Source organism: Trematomus bernacchii, unplaced genomic scaffold (genome assembly GCF_902827165.1).
Source record: "Trematomus bernacchii unplaced genomic scaffold, fTreBer1.1, whole genome shotgun sequence".
In the NCBI taxonomy this organism is placed as follows: Eukaryota; Metazoa; Chordata; class Actinopteri; order Perciformes; family Nototheniidae; genus Trematomus; species Trematomus bernacchii.
Window position 1 is genome coordinate 680,921 of NW_022988043.1, and position 18,186 is coordinate 699,106.

At 40.3% G+C, this 18,186-nt stretch overlaps 1 protein-coding gene across 1 annotated transcript; it reads right to left on the reverse strand.

The window, feature by feature from the left end:
• Positions 1-1,716: 1,716 nt before the first annotated feature.
• Positions 1,717-17,548, reverse strand: tmem161b (transmembrane protein 161B). Its single transcript, XM_034118270.1, has 12 exons — positions 17,335-17,548; positions 12,988-13,091; positions 11,361-11,441; positions 9,939-10,036; positions 9,641-9,797; positions 8,024-8,175; positions 7,864-7,924; positions 7,609-7,749; positions 6,606-6,719; positions 5,450-5,624; positions 4,525-4,621; positions 1,717-4,436 (listed from the first exon to the last, which is right to left on the reverse strand). The coding sequence occupies exons 1-12, from the start codon at positions 17,335-17,337 to the stop codon at positions 4,147-4,149; spliced, it is 1,473 nt and encodes a 490-aa protein (XP_033974161.1). The 5' UTR covers positions 17,338-17,548; the 3' UTR covers positions 1,717-4,146.
• Positions 17,549-18,186: the final 638 nt, after the last annotated feature.

The following is an 18,186-nucleotide window of genomic DNA, read 5'->3' on the forward strand; positions in this document are numbered from 1 at the left end:
TCACATATTTTTACTACTTTCTCACCTATTGTGATGGTAATGAAAAGATGATAATTGCACATGTTACATTTAAGGTGACTGCTTTATAATAATCTCAGTTAACAAATCTGATATTGGCACCTAATTCTGCAGGGGACTGTTTCTGTTGTTCCTATCATTGTCATAATTTAAAGTAACTATTGTAAAGAAAGCACAGAGGAGTTCCAGCAATGTTAAGTGTTCTCTTTTAGGCCATTCACGACACAAGGTCAGGTCAGTCATGAAGTATGGCTGCTGCTTCGAACAATAACCATGAGGGTGGGATCACCTCTGTGTCACACAGAAAGACCACTATTATAGCGTCAGCCCTCCAGAAGCTTCTCAGTTCCTCTGGCTGTGTTTGGGCTAAAGGGGGGAGGGGGGGGGGGTCCCCTGCTCCCCTTCCTGAGGCAGAGCTCCACGCCACTCTACGAAGAAGGGACCTTGGTGAATAGGCCCCACTCAAGAGGAATAAAGGAACCTCTCCACTGGTTTGTTTTGGAAGCTGTCTTATTGATCTGTCTACCTATGAATGAATGCGTTGGCCCAGTTTTCTCGCTCATGTGGACAATGGCACTTGAGGCCTGTATTAACTTGCCCGATGTTATTCCCAGAGAATGGCGTGCATTAAGGAGTTTTGGGAGCGTTTGTCGTTTTATCCCCCTATCTACTCCACTAACCTTTCTCACAAGAATAGAGAAGCTAAACTAAGAAAAACAAAAATCGATGGCTGCTGCCTGCTGAGTGTCTAAATCAATACAAGTTTTTAAGAGGAGATATTTCACAAGTAGACTGATGACACACAATTACAGTATTATTGAGCGCCATTATTCAAAGACTACTAAGTCCAAAAGAAAATAATCTGCCTTCAACCTTGAAGACCCAAATATGGAGCCACTGTAAAGAATGATGAATAAAGCACTAAGGTTTTAAGAAAGGGGCATCTGTGTGTTGACCTATTTTGTAACTCACGGTCCAACCCGTGTGCAGGGCATCTCATTTCCTTCGAGCAATATTCAGCATGAATTCAAGGCCATTCCACAAGAAGCAGCTCTGCAGTAAAGGCCAAAAACATTTTTTAAAACCACTTTATTGGACAGTTATTCTTTACATTCTGACTGTAAAAAAAATCAGTCACATTATCTTCTTTCCTGTAAAAAAAACAGCTGTCATGTTAGATTTTAACAAAGCACAGTTTACAAGTGAACAGTTTTGTAACACACAACATGCCAAATGATAAGCTTACTGTTTTTAACCACAAGTCAAGGACTTTAAGCTTTCTTGGCATGATTTGAAGGAAAGACAAGAGATCTAACAAGAGAGACAAATTGAGTCAATGAACTATTTTACAAAGTCTTTGGTGATTATTTCTGAAGTTGCGAGTCATTCTCTTGCATGGGCCAGAGTATCATTCAAATATAATGGGAATACTGCCTTGCTGTCATTTTGATAATGTGTTGAACATGGATGTATAACATTAGCAGACTGTCTTTGCAGCATTTAATAACTCATTATGACTGTAAGCTGACCCACTTTGGAGCATATCATTCAAAAGTACTTTAGATAATTCCTTTGACTTAGAAGTCCAGAATGATTGCAGCTTTATAAATGAACCCACCTCCTTGTGTTGATACTGCGAAGACCCTATATGAAGCCAGTAGCAGAGCATGAAGATACAAAAAAAAAAAAAGGACAAAGTAAAGAACATAATTTATTTAAGAGAAAATCTAAAACAGAAATAAATACATGAAAGAACAATGTGTGAAATTACTTTGTGAACTCAACAATGAATTATAAACACTTCAGTGGTAACAGACAGAAGAAACATCGCCTCATCAGGCCACTGAATTCTGAAAGTATCCCAGCTACTTCTTAACGGACCAGACAATTAAAAAAAGGTTAATCTGTAACTGATTTGTCAAACACGTTTTTTCAAAAATTGATTTAAGCCATCATGCCCCACCACCCCAATAACAAAATCATGTGTTCGCTGTTAAAATTAGAAATGTTTACAGACCTCAGCATGTGTAATAAATACAAAAACAAAGATAAATCAATCAAAAATAATCATTAGGATAAATTAGATTTAGCTTGAAAAAGGTAGATTTAAAAGATGGTAGTAGACGAGGAAAGACTTCAGGAAGTGCAGGGGTGTTAAATCAACTCACCATACAAATTATTTTCATGAAAAACAATCTAGAAATTAGGCAGGATGGATACATTCATTATGTGCATAATCCCCATCTTTAAAAAAAACAAACAAAAAAACGATTTCTAAGACTTTTGACATCAGGAGCTAAACATGTGATATAGTGCTGCTTGAGGTTGTAAAATATGTTCTGTACAAAACTCATAGAGCTGCAATTCATAAATTACAGCTCTATGATATAATAATGACCACATTAAATGCCAGAAAACCACCAGATTGTGTGATCTGTAATTCATCTGGCACCACGTACCCTACATTCCTGGAAGGGCTGGACAATCATAGGCCCTTTGACTCTTAGTGCAGACATTTACCCACCAAAGAATTACAGTAGGCAAAGACACTGTAAATGCTGTTATGTCTCGATGGAAACCAGGGCTTGTGATTCCCCTCTTTATTGAGATGGAACTACAGAAGAAAGAAGGCCGCAGAGTTGTAGTCAGTTAAAGGTTTAAACACTAGCAGACACCAAATCCATAGCCATTCGGACAGGGGAACAGACTCACTTGGCACTTTTACAACTTTTGATCCATTAGAAAAAGAATAAAAACAACTGTTCTCAAAGGAGTTAAAAAAAAGCAAAGGATGGGTAAAAAGTCAAATGGAAAGCAGAACATAAAGGCGGTAGTTCACCAACAGTAGTTGACATCATCTCCTCTTGATCACAATGCCCTTTTAGATGACAGCTGACCTACAGCAGAGATCCTATACATGCAGACAGACACATGGAAACCAGCACAAACCTGGGCTGAGCCCTCAGTGCTGTCCTCCCTTTGAATCGTCTCTGCTGTTAAAAAAAAAAATTGTTCTCATAAACTCTAGAATGGCTCAGTTAAAACCAAGAAGGTTACGACGCAGTTTAAACACTTAAATACATCAGTTTCAAGTCAATGAGTTTTACATCTCCTCTTCCTCCTCTGCAGTTCTTCAGTAGTCCACTGAGAACAGCCGCCCCCCCCCTCCTCCTTCAAACTGAGGCGTACTGGTCCTTGACGCGACATTTTAAGACTATCGTGGTCCGTGGCAATCAAATTTAGACATTTTAGTAAAACAGGCAATTTTGTTTGAACGCACATATTTTAAAGTTTTGATCAAAAGGACAAACAGGGGGCACAAGTACGTCAGACATTGTTTTCCCCCAAAAACGTACAATAACCAAATGTGATTTTAAGGCTCAAATGAAGTCACAAACAAACGTCTTCAGATCCGGCATTATTTGTGACCTCTATGTAGCTTCTTCACGTTGTATCACCCAGGGAAATAAGCCCCATTATGGCCTGTAATGACAGACTGGAATATAGATAGTTGACTGACTCTCATTGTCAAGGCCCCCGCACATACGTACCAAAGCATGAAACTTAAACCTAACAGCATGGACCCAGTCTTGCAGAGTATTACATGAAATCAGTTGTGAAAAAAAAAGAAGAAAGATCATTAATTAAACTCTCTCTTGACACTGGTGGATTTAAGGAGAAATGCCACACCACATTTTAAATTAATTGTAATCAGCGTCTGAGATATATTACTTTACCTCATATGATTAAAATGTCACACAGCAAACTGGACCAATTTCTCATTACTATGGCAATACACTAATGACACATATTACGATTCTTCCAACTCCCGATTTAGTCTGTCAGGGGTTTAGAAACCTTGCTCTCCAAATAAAAAGGTAACGGTTGTGTATTAAAAACAATGACAAGAGTTCACAGAGTCGTCTGTGGAGGAAGCACTGGAAGTTGAACCAGGAGCTCTGATGATATGGTCAGTCAGGGTTTAGTTGGTCAGAGGAAGGGAAGGGAGGATATGTGTGTGTGTGTGTGTGTGTGTGTGTGTGTGTGTGTGTGTGTGTGTGCGAGTCATCATTAGGCCTCTGTTTTCCTACTCAGTCCTTTCTGATCGGGCCCGACACAGGGTGAGGGTTATCCCGCCATGAGATACTGATGGTAGAAGAGACCAAAGAGGGAGGTGGAGAAGAGGCAGGCAGCAACCCACCAAGTGAAGAAGGAGAAGAGGCCACGGAAAAGCAAGGGGCTGAAGACAGTCCGCAGGCCCCCCAGGGCCACCGACAGCTGGGCCACAGACCCCTGGGCTGCTGTTTCTACCGCTGGTGGGGGGGCTGCTATAGGGGCCGCCCCCATCACAGAGTCAGAGTTAATTTCATAGATGCAAGGCAGGTCCTCTGTAGGGTAGATCCACCAGGAGTGTCCACCTGGAAGGCAAAGGATGAAATTAGATACCATTGATGGAAGGTAAGAGATATTTTTTTAATTGGAAAGAAATCACTGAGCATTACTCACCTAAGGTTTTTAGCAGCAAAGTTGTATGCAGCAGCATCACCAGCGGTGCCACATACTGTAGTGCGATTACACACAAGTAGTAAAAAACACGAGCAACCTGGGTGAGAGTGAAGAGTTAGAATTAGATTACCGTGTGGTTTTACACAGACTGTTAACCAGAACATAATGACACACTCAGATGTCTCCTCAAACAACTTATGTGAGGAATGGGATACAACACAACAGAGGAATCAGTCCACTATATACAGTAGTCGCAATTTCAACAGAAGTATTTGGTCAAAAATATTGTAATATTTAATTTTCTCCACATCGTTCAGCCCTACTGGACAATAACAGTTTTAAATATGTTGTATCTGTTGATATTTTTAATTTACAGAGACCCTTTTACCAAGTCTAGAAATTAAATCCATGTCAGATACACAGTATTCACACCACATCATCTAATTCGTACTTTAATGTATAATAGTATTTGTGCACATACCGAACAACAATACGAGTTATAAGATAGGATATGGTTGTCTTCACTAGACCAAACAGTCAGTACTTTATGTTGGGAAGGGGCTTTTGAAAGCAATGATAGCAGGAGCTGATGCATTGGGCCACCACACACTCACTGATAATGTATCCTATTTTCAAGTGCACTACAGGTGGGCTGCATGCCTCCTGCATAATGCATGCCCTGTGGACAGTTTTAGACTTTGTTCCTTAATTCACAAAGACAGGCCCCTGGATGTGTCTATATTTGCTCTAAGTAAAAGGGCTTATTTTATTCTCCAACCCTGCAAAAGCAGCAAGGTGGCCCCATCTAAACGCTCACTGTGTGTCTAAACACAGCTCTGCCTCTTAACCCCATCCAAAGTATGCCATGTGTTAAATGGGATAAAGTTATCTTTGTGTTTCTAAATAAATCCATCCTCTTATTCACCATCTTCTGCAGGTCAACGGTACTTATGCGTCCCGCCTCCTTCTTCATCTGGTCCACACCCTTCTGGGCCAGGTTGAGGTAGGCCTGTAAATGATGTCTCATCATAGCGAGTCGGAGCACACACATCAGTATGATGGCCCACAACCGTAACGTATCATACGTATCCTCCGTCATCCTGGTGATAATGGAAAGACAGGAGCGTGAGGAGACATGATGAAGGGATGGCAGCTTTCAACGCATCATGCATCTGCTCCATCATTTGGATATACGCAGAGACAATGAGAGATAGTAAGAGCAAATGATTCATATAAAACTCAAAAGAGAAGGTAAAAGAGGGTGAAATTGAGAGATAAAAAAGGAACAGAAGGATATTGTATCATGAAATCTGGCTTTATCGTGTTTGACCTTGATGGTATCACAGTCACTGTTGGCAGCAGAAAAAAGTTGGCACATGACAGAATTCAAACCTACAACTAATGAAAGAAGTAATCTTAGAATAAAAAGGCAGGTAACAAATGACAGCAGTTAGTGATACAATAAAGAGCTTTCACTGAGGTATGACTACATTTGCTCACACTCTAATCAAACCCAAGTAGAACATGTGTGAATTGTCATTTCACCTCCAAGCTGAACACATTTCTTATCTCATTGAACCATTGTAAATCTCATTTTCATGACTGCTGTTGCATTGTTTACATCCAGTTTCCTGCACAAGAGCCACAATTACATTTATATTCACAGCTGGCCAATGTTGTCCTACCCCTCCTGTTTGAATGGAAGCTAATTAGCGAGCTAGCTATAAAGGGAGTCCAACTGGATAGAACTATTAATATAGCAAATAAAATGTTTGTTATTAACAGTTATTTGGACATTCAAAAAAAGTAAAAAACTAAAATGTTTTTCTCTTCCAAGCAAATGTTTTTGGTTTTAAGCACACTAACTATGGCTATTTATATAAACACGCAAGAATGTGTCTCGTCACAGCACAGAGAACATATCATATTCATGAGCAGGATAATTACAGTAAATAAAAACACAAGCAGTGTGAACAAGACATGTGTCAGAATGGCAACAGCACTTGCAGTATTGTGTTCATCTATCATTTAATCATCCATTAAACAGTTTTATTTTTAACCAAATAACTAATTTTACTTACAAAGGCAAATTCCCCTTTTCCAGATAGGGGTTTATTAGGTAGTCCTTGGTAATGGGCCTCACCCACAGCAGGACCATGATAAGAGGGGACAAGAAGTTGATATGAAGCAGAGTCCTAGAGAAACAGGGAGGTGAAGGAGAAGATGCAGAGTTATATTAATAATGCAAAAAATCCAACCGCTTCCACATTAACAGCCAGTGTCCCGGGAGACCTCTGATGAACCACTTTTTAATCTAGAAGTTTACATAAGGAAAAATATGGTCCAGCTTTCCATAAGAAGGTGGGAAGATAACCAAGGCACGTATTTTGAAGGGCTTGGAGATAATCTTCTAGTGACAGCGTCTGAAGGTGTAAGCTCATGAGGTAGGAAATGGATGAGGAGGCCATTTTGGAAAGTCTGCAATGCCAAAGTGGATTATCTGGATGTGACGTGCTCCCTATCATAGACACGCCAACCAGGGAGTTCTGAAATAGAAATCTGCCCCAACTGAGGAAGTCTTCATCTGACTCAGTCGAGTACAACGGCACTGTGTTTGGCTTCTTGGTACTCCAAGATAGGACAGGTGGGTACTTGAGCAATGTGTGTGGCCAATTTGAGCACATTGTGTTTTAATTAAGCCCAGAACCACAGACAAAACCTACAGCACACTATCATCAGAAACATATATATTCCATTGAACAGCGATTCATTTATGTGAGAAAAATAATCGACCTTCTGTGCTTTCACCTTCAATGCCGCGGAACATTTTGAGAAATAAAGATTTTTGCAACACATTGAAGGGTTGATCCTAGAGAAATAATGTAAAACTTAAAGAACCTGACAAAGGTTTAAAAAAATAAAGCCCCATTACAAAGTTTCCTGACCAGGTTCTGATCTTAAAAGTTGCATCAACAAATATGTCAAAGACTTTCCACCATTTATATTAAACGACTTTAAGTGTATTCAATGAAAAATACATGAGTTTGACCCCAGAAGGGAAGACCGAGACTGTAGTGGACTTACTGTGTAAATCTGCCTGTGGTCAGATTGAGTGCATCGAGGTGCATCTGGGCCAATCGTAGACCAGGGAAAGTTAGGAATGCTCCAATCAGGGAGCAGAGCAGGGCCAGGATCAGCTTGAAGGTGAGTTTAGATATGGGACCCCTGTGAAAAAGAAAACGCATAGTGAGATACTACAGTCGTTTTACGAGTCATAAAGAATTCATGAAAGCAGAGAAAACAAAAATGATACTATGAGAATACTGATGCTGTACTTACTGGGACTCCAAGCCCTGGTGCTGCAGAAACTCTAGAGCACTGTCGGAGAAGTTTGCAAAACCTAGAAATGAGGAAAACGTGAAAGAGTGACTTACTCTTTGGGCCAAAAGCAATAACATTCATTGTTAGCAACGAGAAAAGCATTGTTAGGAGAACTAACCTGTTTCAAGACCAAACTCCAGGTAGTTTTCAGTGACAATGAGAATGGCCATGGCTTTAACAAAAAAGAAGAAAGCAAAAGTAATGCAGAGTGAGCGCTCGCCTCCTTCCTCCAGCTTGAAGTAATGGGCCGTTATAGAGAAAAGGGTCTTACTGTAGGGGTACAGAGTCAAGGAAAAACATCTCCTGACACACACAAGCACATAAAGCAAAACTGCTTTGCTGATATATTTGCAATGCCTTTTGCAGGTTCAAGGGAAATGTGTCGCAGCAAACAACCAATACAAAAGCTTCAGAGCACAGCACCACACATCTTTTCAGCACCAAAAATGTGTTTCAGCTTCACACTGTGCATTCTTACCGAACCCTTTGGACCCTGAAACCCTTAATGCTACACAAAACCTGCTACCCAGCAAGTGTGGGTACAGAATGTGAGGGACTTTGGCACCTATGCATGCGATCAAGGATGTAATAATTTTCACTCTGCCCCTGTCAACCTTGATCAGACAGCTGAGGACAGAGCATGTTTCCAAAGAGAACCGTTTGCCTCGGAGATGGAAGGTGCAACATTTCAGGCGACAGCATGCCAATTGTTCACTCCCTTTAGTCCATTATAGGAATGGTATTCAAACCAGCGGAGTCTCCCTTTTTCCCCCCTTGTATTCAGCACTGTGAAGACAGCTGTACAAACACTCAGTTCAAGCCAGCATGGAGTTGAAAAGAGGTTTTTGAGCCATCATGTGGTGGGCTACAATTAATAAAACACAGAGTTTTCCTATCAACATTGGGCAAAGGTGAGGATGAATGAAGTCACATTGATACATTCCAGTAAACTAGGGGGATAAGCAAGGTGCCATTAGATGCAGATACTTGCCGACTGGCTGCTCCAGGGCTGTCAGAGAAGGTTAAGGCAGTCGAGACGGCAAGTGTCTTAAACATATCATCAGGGCTGAAATAGGAAAACTGAAATCAAGTGTCCCATTAACACTTATACTGAGCCAACACATTCCGTCATCTTCATCTTCATAGTGCCAGTCCATCTATTGCCCTGTCTTTCCTCCTCCCCCCCCCCAAAGCATATCAGTCTGTTGGGCTGTGAAAATTGGGCCTCCAATCTCCGACGTAGGCAGGAAATGACACACCCATCTGACTGAGAGAGCGGGGCCTGACCAGGAGCACTGGAAAGATTGATCCCTGTGGTTGGTGGCGAGGTTAATGCATAACATTTAACTGTCATTCAGTGTAGCAAAATAACAGGTAGCTGTGGAGGATAAAGGTGCTGGCCCTCAAGCCAGTAGGAGCTCGAGCGGTCATTTTATGATCTCTCTCAAACAGTGCTGCATCCTAACAATCAAGCAGGAATGATTTGCTCTCTGATAGACAAAGAGATGTTAACCGATGACATATATAGCATGTGGTGATGAATTGGAAATAAGGAACTTGTGAGAGCACGAAAGAGACTATAGAAAATACTTCCACTGAAACCTCATATGTTGCCAACCCCACCCACATAATGATATAAATATGCTACCAATTTAAAGAACATTGAAAACCAAATCACGAGAGAGATTTAACAGTCAGATAAAAAAGATGTTAAGAGTGACTGATGTAAGGATACAGGACAAAAGCTAGCACGAGCAGGCTCCAGACCACACTGATGTTCATCTCTCCCGAGGGCTGAGCCACGCAGTAGTACAGCTCTGTTATCAGATAGACCACAGTCGCCGCTACTGTGAAATCCACCAGCCACTGGAACTCTGGGAAGTAGTGCAACGCTGGGGGCAAAGAGAATTTCCTTTCATCATAATATTCAATAATAAAATATATACAGGCCAGTATGTGCAAAAGTTAAAAAGAGTGTGTGATTTAAAAGTTGATATTTAACTGTGGAGACATTGGCCCTCTTAGATTTATACCTAACGTGTCGACTTCTGTGATGCATTTCGTCTCCAGCTGTAAATCGATGTCCTTGGGAACTGTTACTGGCTTATGGTCAATGTGACCATTGAACTTCCTAAAGCAGAAAGGAGAGAGCAGCAAAACAGAGAATAGGGTCAGTATAACAGAAACAAGAACATTCAAATTTAAAAAGCATTTTATTTTTGTATCCCTGTGAGGAAACAATTAAATTCATGTTTCCTATTATACAATGAAAAGTAGTAACCACACATGTCTGCACTCAATGCGACGCTGGCTTACAATGCTAACATTTGGCAGAGTTGTAGTTATTCCTGTTGCTACTAATACTATTGGACTATTCCATGACCAAAAGGGGGGCAAAGCATAGGCTGTGCTCGATATCTAACAGCAGGCGAATGCAGAGCTGTTCTTTAGGCTTTAAGAGCTGTCTGGTGGCCTCCTCAGTTCTGGGCTTTGTTTGTTCACCCTGTGTGCGCGACTCACAGGACAATACCACAGTAAGACTCTAGGGCCAAACATGCCCTGGACAGAGTTCATGTGTGAGGCACCTGACAGGAGAAAAGGGGCTCAGCTTCACCCCTGACTGAGGGAGTCGGGCGTTAAACAAAGGGAACCGAGCGGCATGGCACGAGCTGGCAAACGGACAGTTATCCCATCTTTTCCTTGAAGGGATTACTGAGCATGTGGTGTTAGAGAGCCTCGCTGTACCTCATACAGGGCCAGAGAAAAGACTGTGCCCGAGTTAGAAGCTGGACACGGTGAGGAACAGTGAGGATTAACTCTCAGTTGTGACTTCAATTTAAAATTCATATTTAAAAAAGGATAGTACAAAGAAAACACCACTTAATTTATGTGTTCAACATATGGTTCAACTTCCACCTGCAGCCCGAAAAATTGAATAATATTGTTTTTTGAATTGCAAAGTAGCCTTGATGGGAAATGATCTGCCAGAATCAAAGCTTGACATCTGACCACTTTGAAGATATAATGCTGTTTAGAACACTTTGATTTCAGAGAAGATGCAATCCTTTTTAAAGTGTCAGCCCCTAAAATAGCCTAATAGTAATGGCTCCAAAAAACAGAACCAACTTTCCTCACATCCGCCAGACAGGGCCACTTCTAAGCCCGGTTGCTCTGAGCCTCGATGAAGAGCCATAAAGGAACAAAACAACAAAAACAGACTTCTGTCTCCTTACTTCAAACAGGCCTTAAACGAGCCACATAAACACATCAGCTTCATCTGTTTGCCGACATGCCTGTGGTCTCCATCCATCTCAAATGTCTGCATCTCATCTTTTCATGCCTCTCTGATGAAAGGGGTGCCTTTCGTACCTCCTCTGTGCCACTGCATTTCCCCAGCCCCAAAACAATAGCCCTTCTTCATTCCGTCCCCCCCGTCCCCCCCCCTCCCTACCTACCTGTCTTTCTTCTTCTGTCCTTTTTGTTTCCCAGCTAAGCTCCTCAACTCATCTTCCGTAGGGTGCTGATACCACCGCAGACTGTGAACAAAGAGAAGCAGAGGGATGAGGAATCAGGCTCCGACATGGACAGAGACAGAAAAGGGGACAAAACAAAGCAGATATTGTGAATAAAACACACACACACTGAAGCATACAAAGCAATTATCAAAACATTCAATTTAAACATATCTACCATAATGGTTGCTTGGCATGGAAATAGTAAGTAATTAAAACTTTAACAAAAATGTATAATGCTTTGTGTGCTTACTGGAGTGGAGTTCAATTACTTACATTTACTTTACATCAAAGCAATAATATCAAAAATATAATTGAAAGATGCTCGAGAAAGCACTTAAAGGTCCCCTATTATACTGTTTTTCATCAATATATTATAGTTGTCAGATATATACAAAACATGTTTCTGAAGTGTTTGGCTCCAAATACCAAACAGATCATTGCAGCATCCCATAAACCCCTCTGTTTCAGCCCTGTTTCAAAAGTGCTGATTCTCTGTCTGTTACTTTAGATGAAAATAAGGAGCCCCTCCCCACGCCCCTCTGAGAGACATTTGTTTAAAAAGAACACACTGGTGCTCTAGGAGGAGATTCAGGTGATAAGGTGGGGGGGGGGGTTACCTTGGTTGGTGATTGGCTAATGGTTACACAAGCCAAGAAAATCGTTATGGCCAAAATCTGATCAGCTCATTTTCAGACAGGTTTTACTTTTTATATAAATGGATCAGGACAAAAAGTAAGCAAATCTTTTTTCCTGAAACTTTCAGAATCTCTTTACACAGAGGGGACGTTTATGTATAAAAGACATGAAAAAGTGGATTTTGCACAATAGGTCCCCTCTCGTAGCCTTAATGTGTAATAGCTCTAAGCTTTATGATTAACTCCCGAACACACAGACACAAAACAGACTTTTATCAGAACTCCACTTTATATCATCAAAACGCATCTTAAAAGCATGTAGTGAGGCTTAACCACAGCAAGGTTATCTGTCCTTAAGCTTGAAATATGAGCTAATTTAAGAGCGTCCATTTGAAGACATTTCAGGCTCCTTCCTTGACTTTGTTTAGAAACCTTCTTGTCAGAGCATCTTAAGAAGCACTCTGCGTGGCAGAAGAGGAGAGAAGGAGCACAGCTTGTTCATCCCTTTGAACATTTATTTATTATGGAAAAATTAATAACTAAATATTCTGGGGGGCCTCGGACAAAAGTTTTCAGAAAATGTTTCGAAATTGCCCTGAAAAGTGAAAAATAATTAATTATTAAATGTGTTCCAAAAAGTTGTTTACTGAAAAAAACATGTGGCACTAATTAGAGGAAATGAGGCCGGCACTTTTATTTTTATGCACCATCCTCTCGGGTCCTCCCAATATTTTGATACCCTTTGGTCTTCGCGGTATCATTTGATGACTCCTTTTTTCTTCTATATAAACCGTTCTGAACGCTGCCGTCCGAGTAAACATTTTCACACCCATTGTTCAGGACTCTGAAATAAACTTCTTAGAGGTCAATTCAAGAAATGAAACTGTAGCATTTAAAGAAACTGAAACAGCATGTACAGGATCCTGCCTTACCTGCCACTGCAGAGTAGCCATCTTGCGAAGGAATAATGAGGTATGATTTTCTGAATTACACTGGCCATTACCATGGTAACCACCAGCTGCACACCGATCACACCCTGTGGAAATAGGAAGGGGGTTTACAATCACATTTAAATAGTAATTGTGCATGACATAAAGCAGCTACACATATGAAATACAGCTTTATATACACTTAAAGGCTACACCGTATTTTCCAAATGCAATAAGATTTTTAAAATGTTATTACCAATCTTAAAATGATGATGAAGTCATAGCATCTCTTATCATCTAGCGACAAAATCTAACTGTAAATGCATGTGATATTAGAAAATAATCTTGACCATGATCGCTGGCCCTTTCTATATCTTGACTATCATAAGTTCCAAAAACAAACAAAAAGGTAAAGAAAAGGTAGTGTTAGATTACGATGAAATGTGATAAGGATATTCACGGTCCCCAGGTTTTGTATGCTTTTGGCAAGACGGCATGGCTATTTTCTCTAGATGAAGTGTTTGATTTATAATGTGGCCAAAAGCAAAGCCTTAGCTAGACGGTGAACCCTTGAACATGAAACACCACAGCATGTTTTCTTTGTAAACACTGTAAAAGGGAAAGTTGTGGAAAGATTTGACTCAACAACCTTGATAAGAATTCAAAGCTCAAACCCAGAATGACCTTCATTTCAATATGAACAGAGATTGGGAGTGCGCTCTGTAGAACCAGGAGATACACACTTATTATTCAGACAAATCAAGAAGAGGAAGAAGGCCGTTAGATGCCCCAAAACACTTTTTATTACTACTTTCCTATTTTACTGAAAGCCACTATATGTTTTGTAGTATAAAAAGACCCTAACTTTAAAGACCCCAATAGTTGTCAAACCAAAAAGAAAAAACATGGCTACCTTTGAGGCTACCAACATGCTTACATATCATCCCAACATCCGTTCCTGAGTGCCCTAACATGATTTTCAAGTGACTAGCAGATGTCCCTAACCACAACTCTCATGTGACATCATGGTGAGCAACATGATATGTTTAAGTGTCTGGGGCTTCCTAACACTAACTAAAGACACCTCTTCTCACATGATTAGTGAAACAGTTGAAGTGATGACCTTGTATTGGCTGACATGATTAGGTTTAAGGTTGCAGCAGGCCATTGCAAATTTGAAATAAGTAGGAACGTTTAAAAAAAAAAAAAAAAGGCACATTTATTTAAATTAGAGTTCTTTTGTACCAGAAATATACAGTATTGTGATAGTTATGGTTAATTCAATTTTAATTATAGGTGTTAAGAGATTAATATCACCCCCTCCCCTAACTTTGACTCAAAAGCAAAACTACATTACGTTGTCATATGTACCTAAACACAAGAAAATGTAAGGGTTACTTTTACAAAACATATCACAATGTTGAGTTAAAAAAAGCATTTAATAGTTTACTCACCATTACAAAGTACCGTAGTTTGACTACATTTAGCGGGGTAAATACCATGTTCACAAAATGACTCCAACATCTGTCACAATGACAGCCTCCATGTGCCCAGGAGAATGAACAGCCTGTGCTCCTTTGGTAGAAACCCAAAGATTTAGCAACATAAGGAGCTCAATATCAACCCAGCACACTCAGATCAATATTCACTTAGGCTTAAGAGGCCAGAATCATTCCCATCATGCAGCGCTTTTATCCTTTCACTGCAGGTAAGGTCTGCGGGTTGGCCTATCTTTTTGGGCAATCAGTAGGAATCATTGATATCTGTGCCTACACACACACACTCTTGAACAGTGAGAGAACCAATTACCTAACTAATCCCCAATAAAAAGGGTTCTTTCCAACACAATGATCGTATATCTCTTTGAGCACCTAGGCAGTGAAACTACCCTTGCAAACTCATACCATAAATAAAGCAAACCGTCCTGTAGATTTCTTTGTTTACTCAACATGATGTTTGTTTACACATCAATAATATTAGTGTAAACAAAACTCCCTCCCCTTTCTCAACTTTACTCAATACAGCCAGAATGCTATTTTCCTCTCGCCTAAGCTGCACTTTTGTGGATTCGAGAATAATTACACCAAAAAGAAATACGTTTATCATAGAATGGAAAATTGATTCAGTACATCATCCAAACAGACTCTGCTAACATGCAGATTCTGAAAAGGTGTCTTCTGGGTCAGTCTGTCATGTGTGACCTGTGACTTTTAGTGATGTATATTATCACCATTCTCTAGTTTTAGTATCTAATGCTTTAATAGAGTTTTGCACTGGGCAACCATTTTCTTAAATATATCATTAAACTTAATCTTGTACTATTATAAAAATTTTAATTGGGTTTTTAAGGCTACACTGCATGTAGTTGGACATATTAACCTCATACACATATCTGCTTTGATTATACATGTCTGATTAGCAACATAATGTATACACAATAATGAAATAAAAACTATAATGAACAACCCTGCGCATGATGCTAGTAAATGTCTTTCTAAATGATGGTTAACCCTATGTCAGACTGCTGTTGGTGTAGACTAGAGGGAGGAAGGAAATGACAACTAACAGGACAGGGGCTGAGTCTGGACTCTGCACTAGACCTATATTTTGGATTGGTCATGGGGATCCCCAGAGTCACCCAGCATGTGGTAAGCTCCAAAGTCTGAAGTCAATACCTCGTTTGGAGTCCCAGAGAGGAGTGTGGGTGCCATTAAATTGTACTCGCTAAGATGTGATGCGTGTCCAAACCCAACCTTTCTGACGCAAGACATTCTCCATGTGAGGGATGGTCATGATATATAGGTCAAAAGTAAACTGCCTTAGTTTGGTGGATGCTGACCACTCTCTGTGGGGACCCTGCAAGGATCTCTGGCCTGGGGGGAATTGAGCCAGCATGGACTCTCTTATCTTTCCCATACCGCTTGACCCCCTCCACACAACAACCAAATGAAATCTGTAGGGGGTAAGACGAGGGAGCTGCAGTGATAACAACCATCCATAAGAGCTCCAACACCTCACTACTATTTTGGCAATGAAACTAACTTTGAAGGAGCAAAACCCCTTATGCTTCCCTAGTTTCATTTATCTTGATGTATTTATATGTAAACTTTTCAACTATTAAGTATTTGATATCTAAGGTTACACTTTCCAATAGACATACTGCAGCTTTGGTTAAAGATGGGACATAATGTATATCGGAATGGGCCTAATATTAATCCTGGAGTAAGTAAGACTGGAGGAAATCCTGGATGTTTCCTATTTCTAGGATATACTGTGATTAGTTTTTTCACCCCATCCTCTTGTAATACAGTATACCTTGGTGGTGTTAAAATGAACTTGAAATACTCAGATTATCTTTGTTTTTCTACCAGCTTCCTTTCAAGAATGAATGACTACCTGTGCTGTGAATAGAGTCCTGTCCTAGCTGCTGTAACAGACCAGCATATTGTGGACATTCTGATTATATGATATGAAGAACACTAGAAATGTACTCATCAACATAGTCATACAAATAACAAAAAAAACAAGAGGGTTGTTTTGGAGCTCCAAGAATTGTGAACTCATCCCATCTTACTGTTATTGTTATATGTATTGCTAACTGTTTGAGATTGAAGATACAACATGTGTTTTGGGGGAAATTGTTTGATTATTGGGTGCTAGAACAAATTCACACCATCATGGATGCCATTATAAATCTCCCTTCATTGACTTTTGGAAGAACAAACAAGTTTACACTGCAAACATGTTCCTGACAGGTTTTTAGAAACCCTTGAAATAAAATTGGAAATAACTATCGGAGTACTCGACCAAATCTCATGAAATTACAAATAAAAGAGACCAAATGAGACTCAGATCTGGTCGAAACATCCGGAGGTCAAACTGCGCAGGTCAGGCAGGTGAACTTTTCCCAAAGGTATCTTGCTACCGGCTTAGTGGCAACGTTATGCTAACCGCTTGTTGCATGATTTATACCGATTACTTGTCTTCAATGTGTACCCTGAAACACAACCCAACACCAGTACACCCAGACATTGTATGCGAGTGAAAAACAACTGAAACAGCCACCGATATGAACTATTAACATCTGGATTGCAGTCAACGGTCCCTTTGAGCTAATGCTAGCTAAACCGCTACACTGACTAGCCGGCTACATGCACTTGCTCTGGTTAGCAAGCTAAGCTAACAGTACACTGCAATCACAAGAACACATAGAATGAAAACGTCAATCAGTCAGCAAAGTCTAAATAGTAAGTAATCTGCATTACAACTGGTGTGAGTAAAATGCCTCCATCAATGCAATGCGACAATAAAGAGAAACCGTTGCGTGCAGGTGCTCGCTGTTACACTCACCATGTTGATGCAGTGCAGCTGAAACTGACTCTACCCCGACAACACTGAGCTCCCCGAGTCGGAAATCAAGTGGCGAGGAGCACATAAGCCCTTCTTGCGATGGTTATGCACAAACTGAAGGGGGTTCTCATTCAAATTGTCACCGTATCCTCGCAGACTTGGGTTACATCGTCCAAAATCAATGGATTCAACCTCCTCTCCCAAGTATTTTCAACTGCAGTAGAGGTCACGCTAGAACTCTGGGTAAGCCGGTGTCTTCCTATATGCCTGAGCAAAAAGAGTAAAATAAGAGGATTTAATTATTCGATTCACAACAAATTAAAATAAAACTATTGCTATAAAGTATATTGAACGAAGCTTTGTGTCTTACAATTCGAAATTTGTTTTAAAATGTACATGGACATTATCATTTTGATTAGGATTAAACAGGATCTCTATAAGTATGCTTTAGGACCTCCGCAACCGGAAGAGAGCAAAGAGACACCACCACACATGACATATCAGTTCAATTGGTACTTACATCCATGATCAGTACCTACAACATCAGACAGTATACTTATATATTCATGGCATCAGATGCCTGCAGTCCCGAAGCAGTACCTCGACGAATAGGCTAATAACACAGTCTCCCGGTTTTTGACTTCATTGATTTACCTCGGAATGGGATTATTGATAGTATGCATTGTACTTTGCGGCTGTATGCATCAATAAGTAAAATATCTAGGTCTGTTGGCTGTCTATTCACTTAATCAAGGTGACTTTTTAGGGCGGCTACTTTGACATGTTTAAAGTTATTAACTGTGAAGCAATTCTGCGTATCACGCCAGAGGCCTTTCAGAAAGATTGAAATGC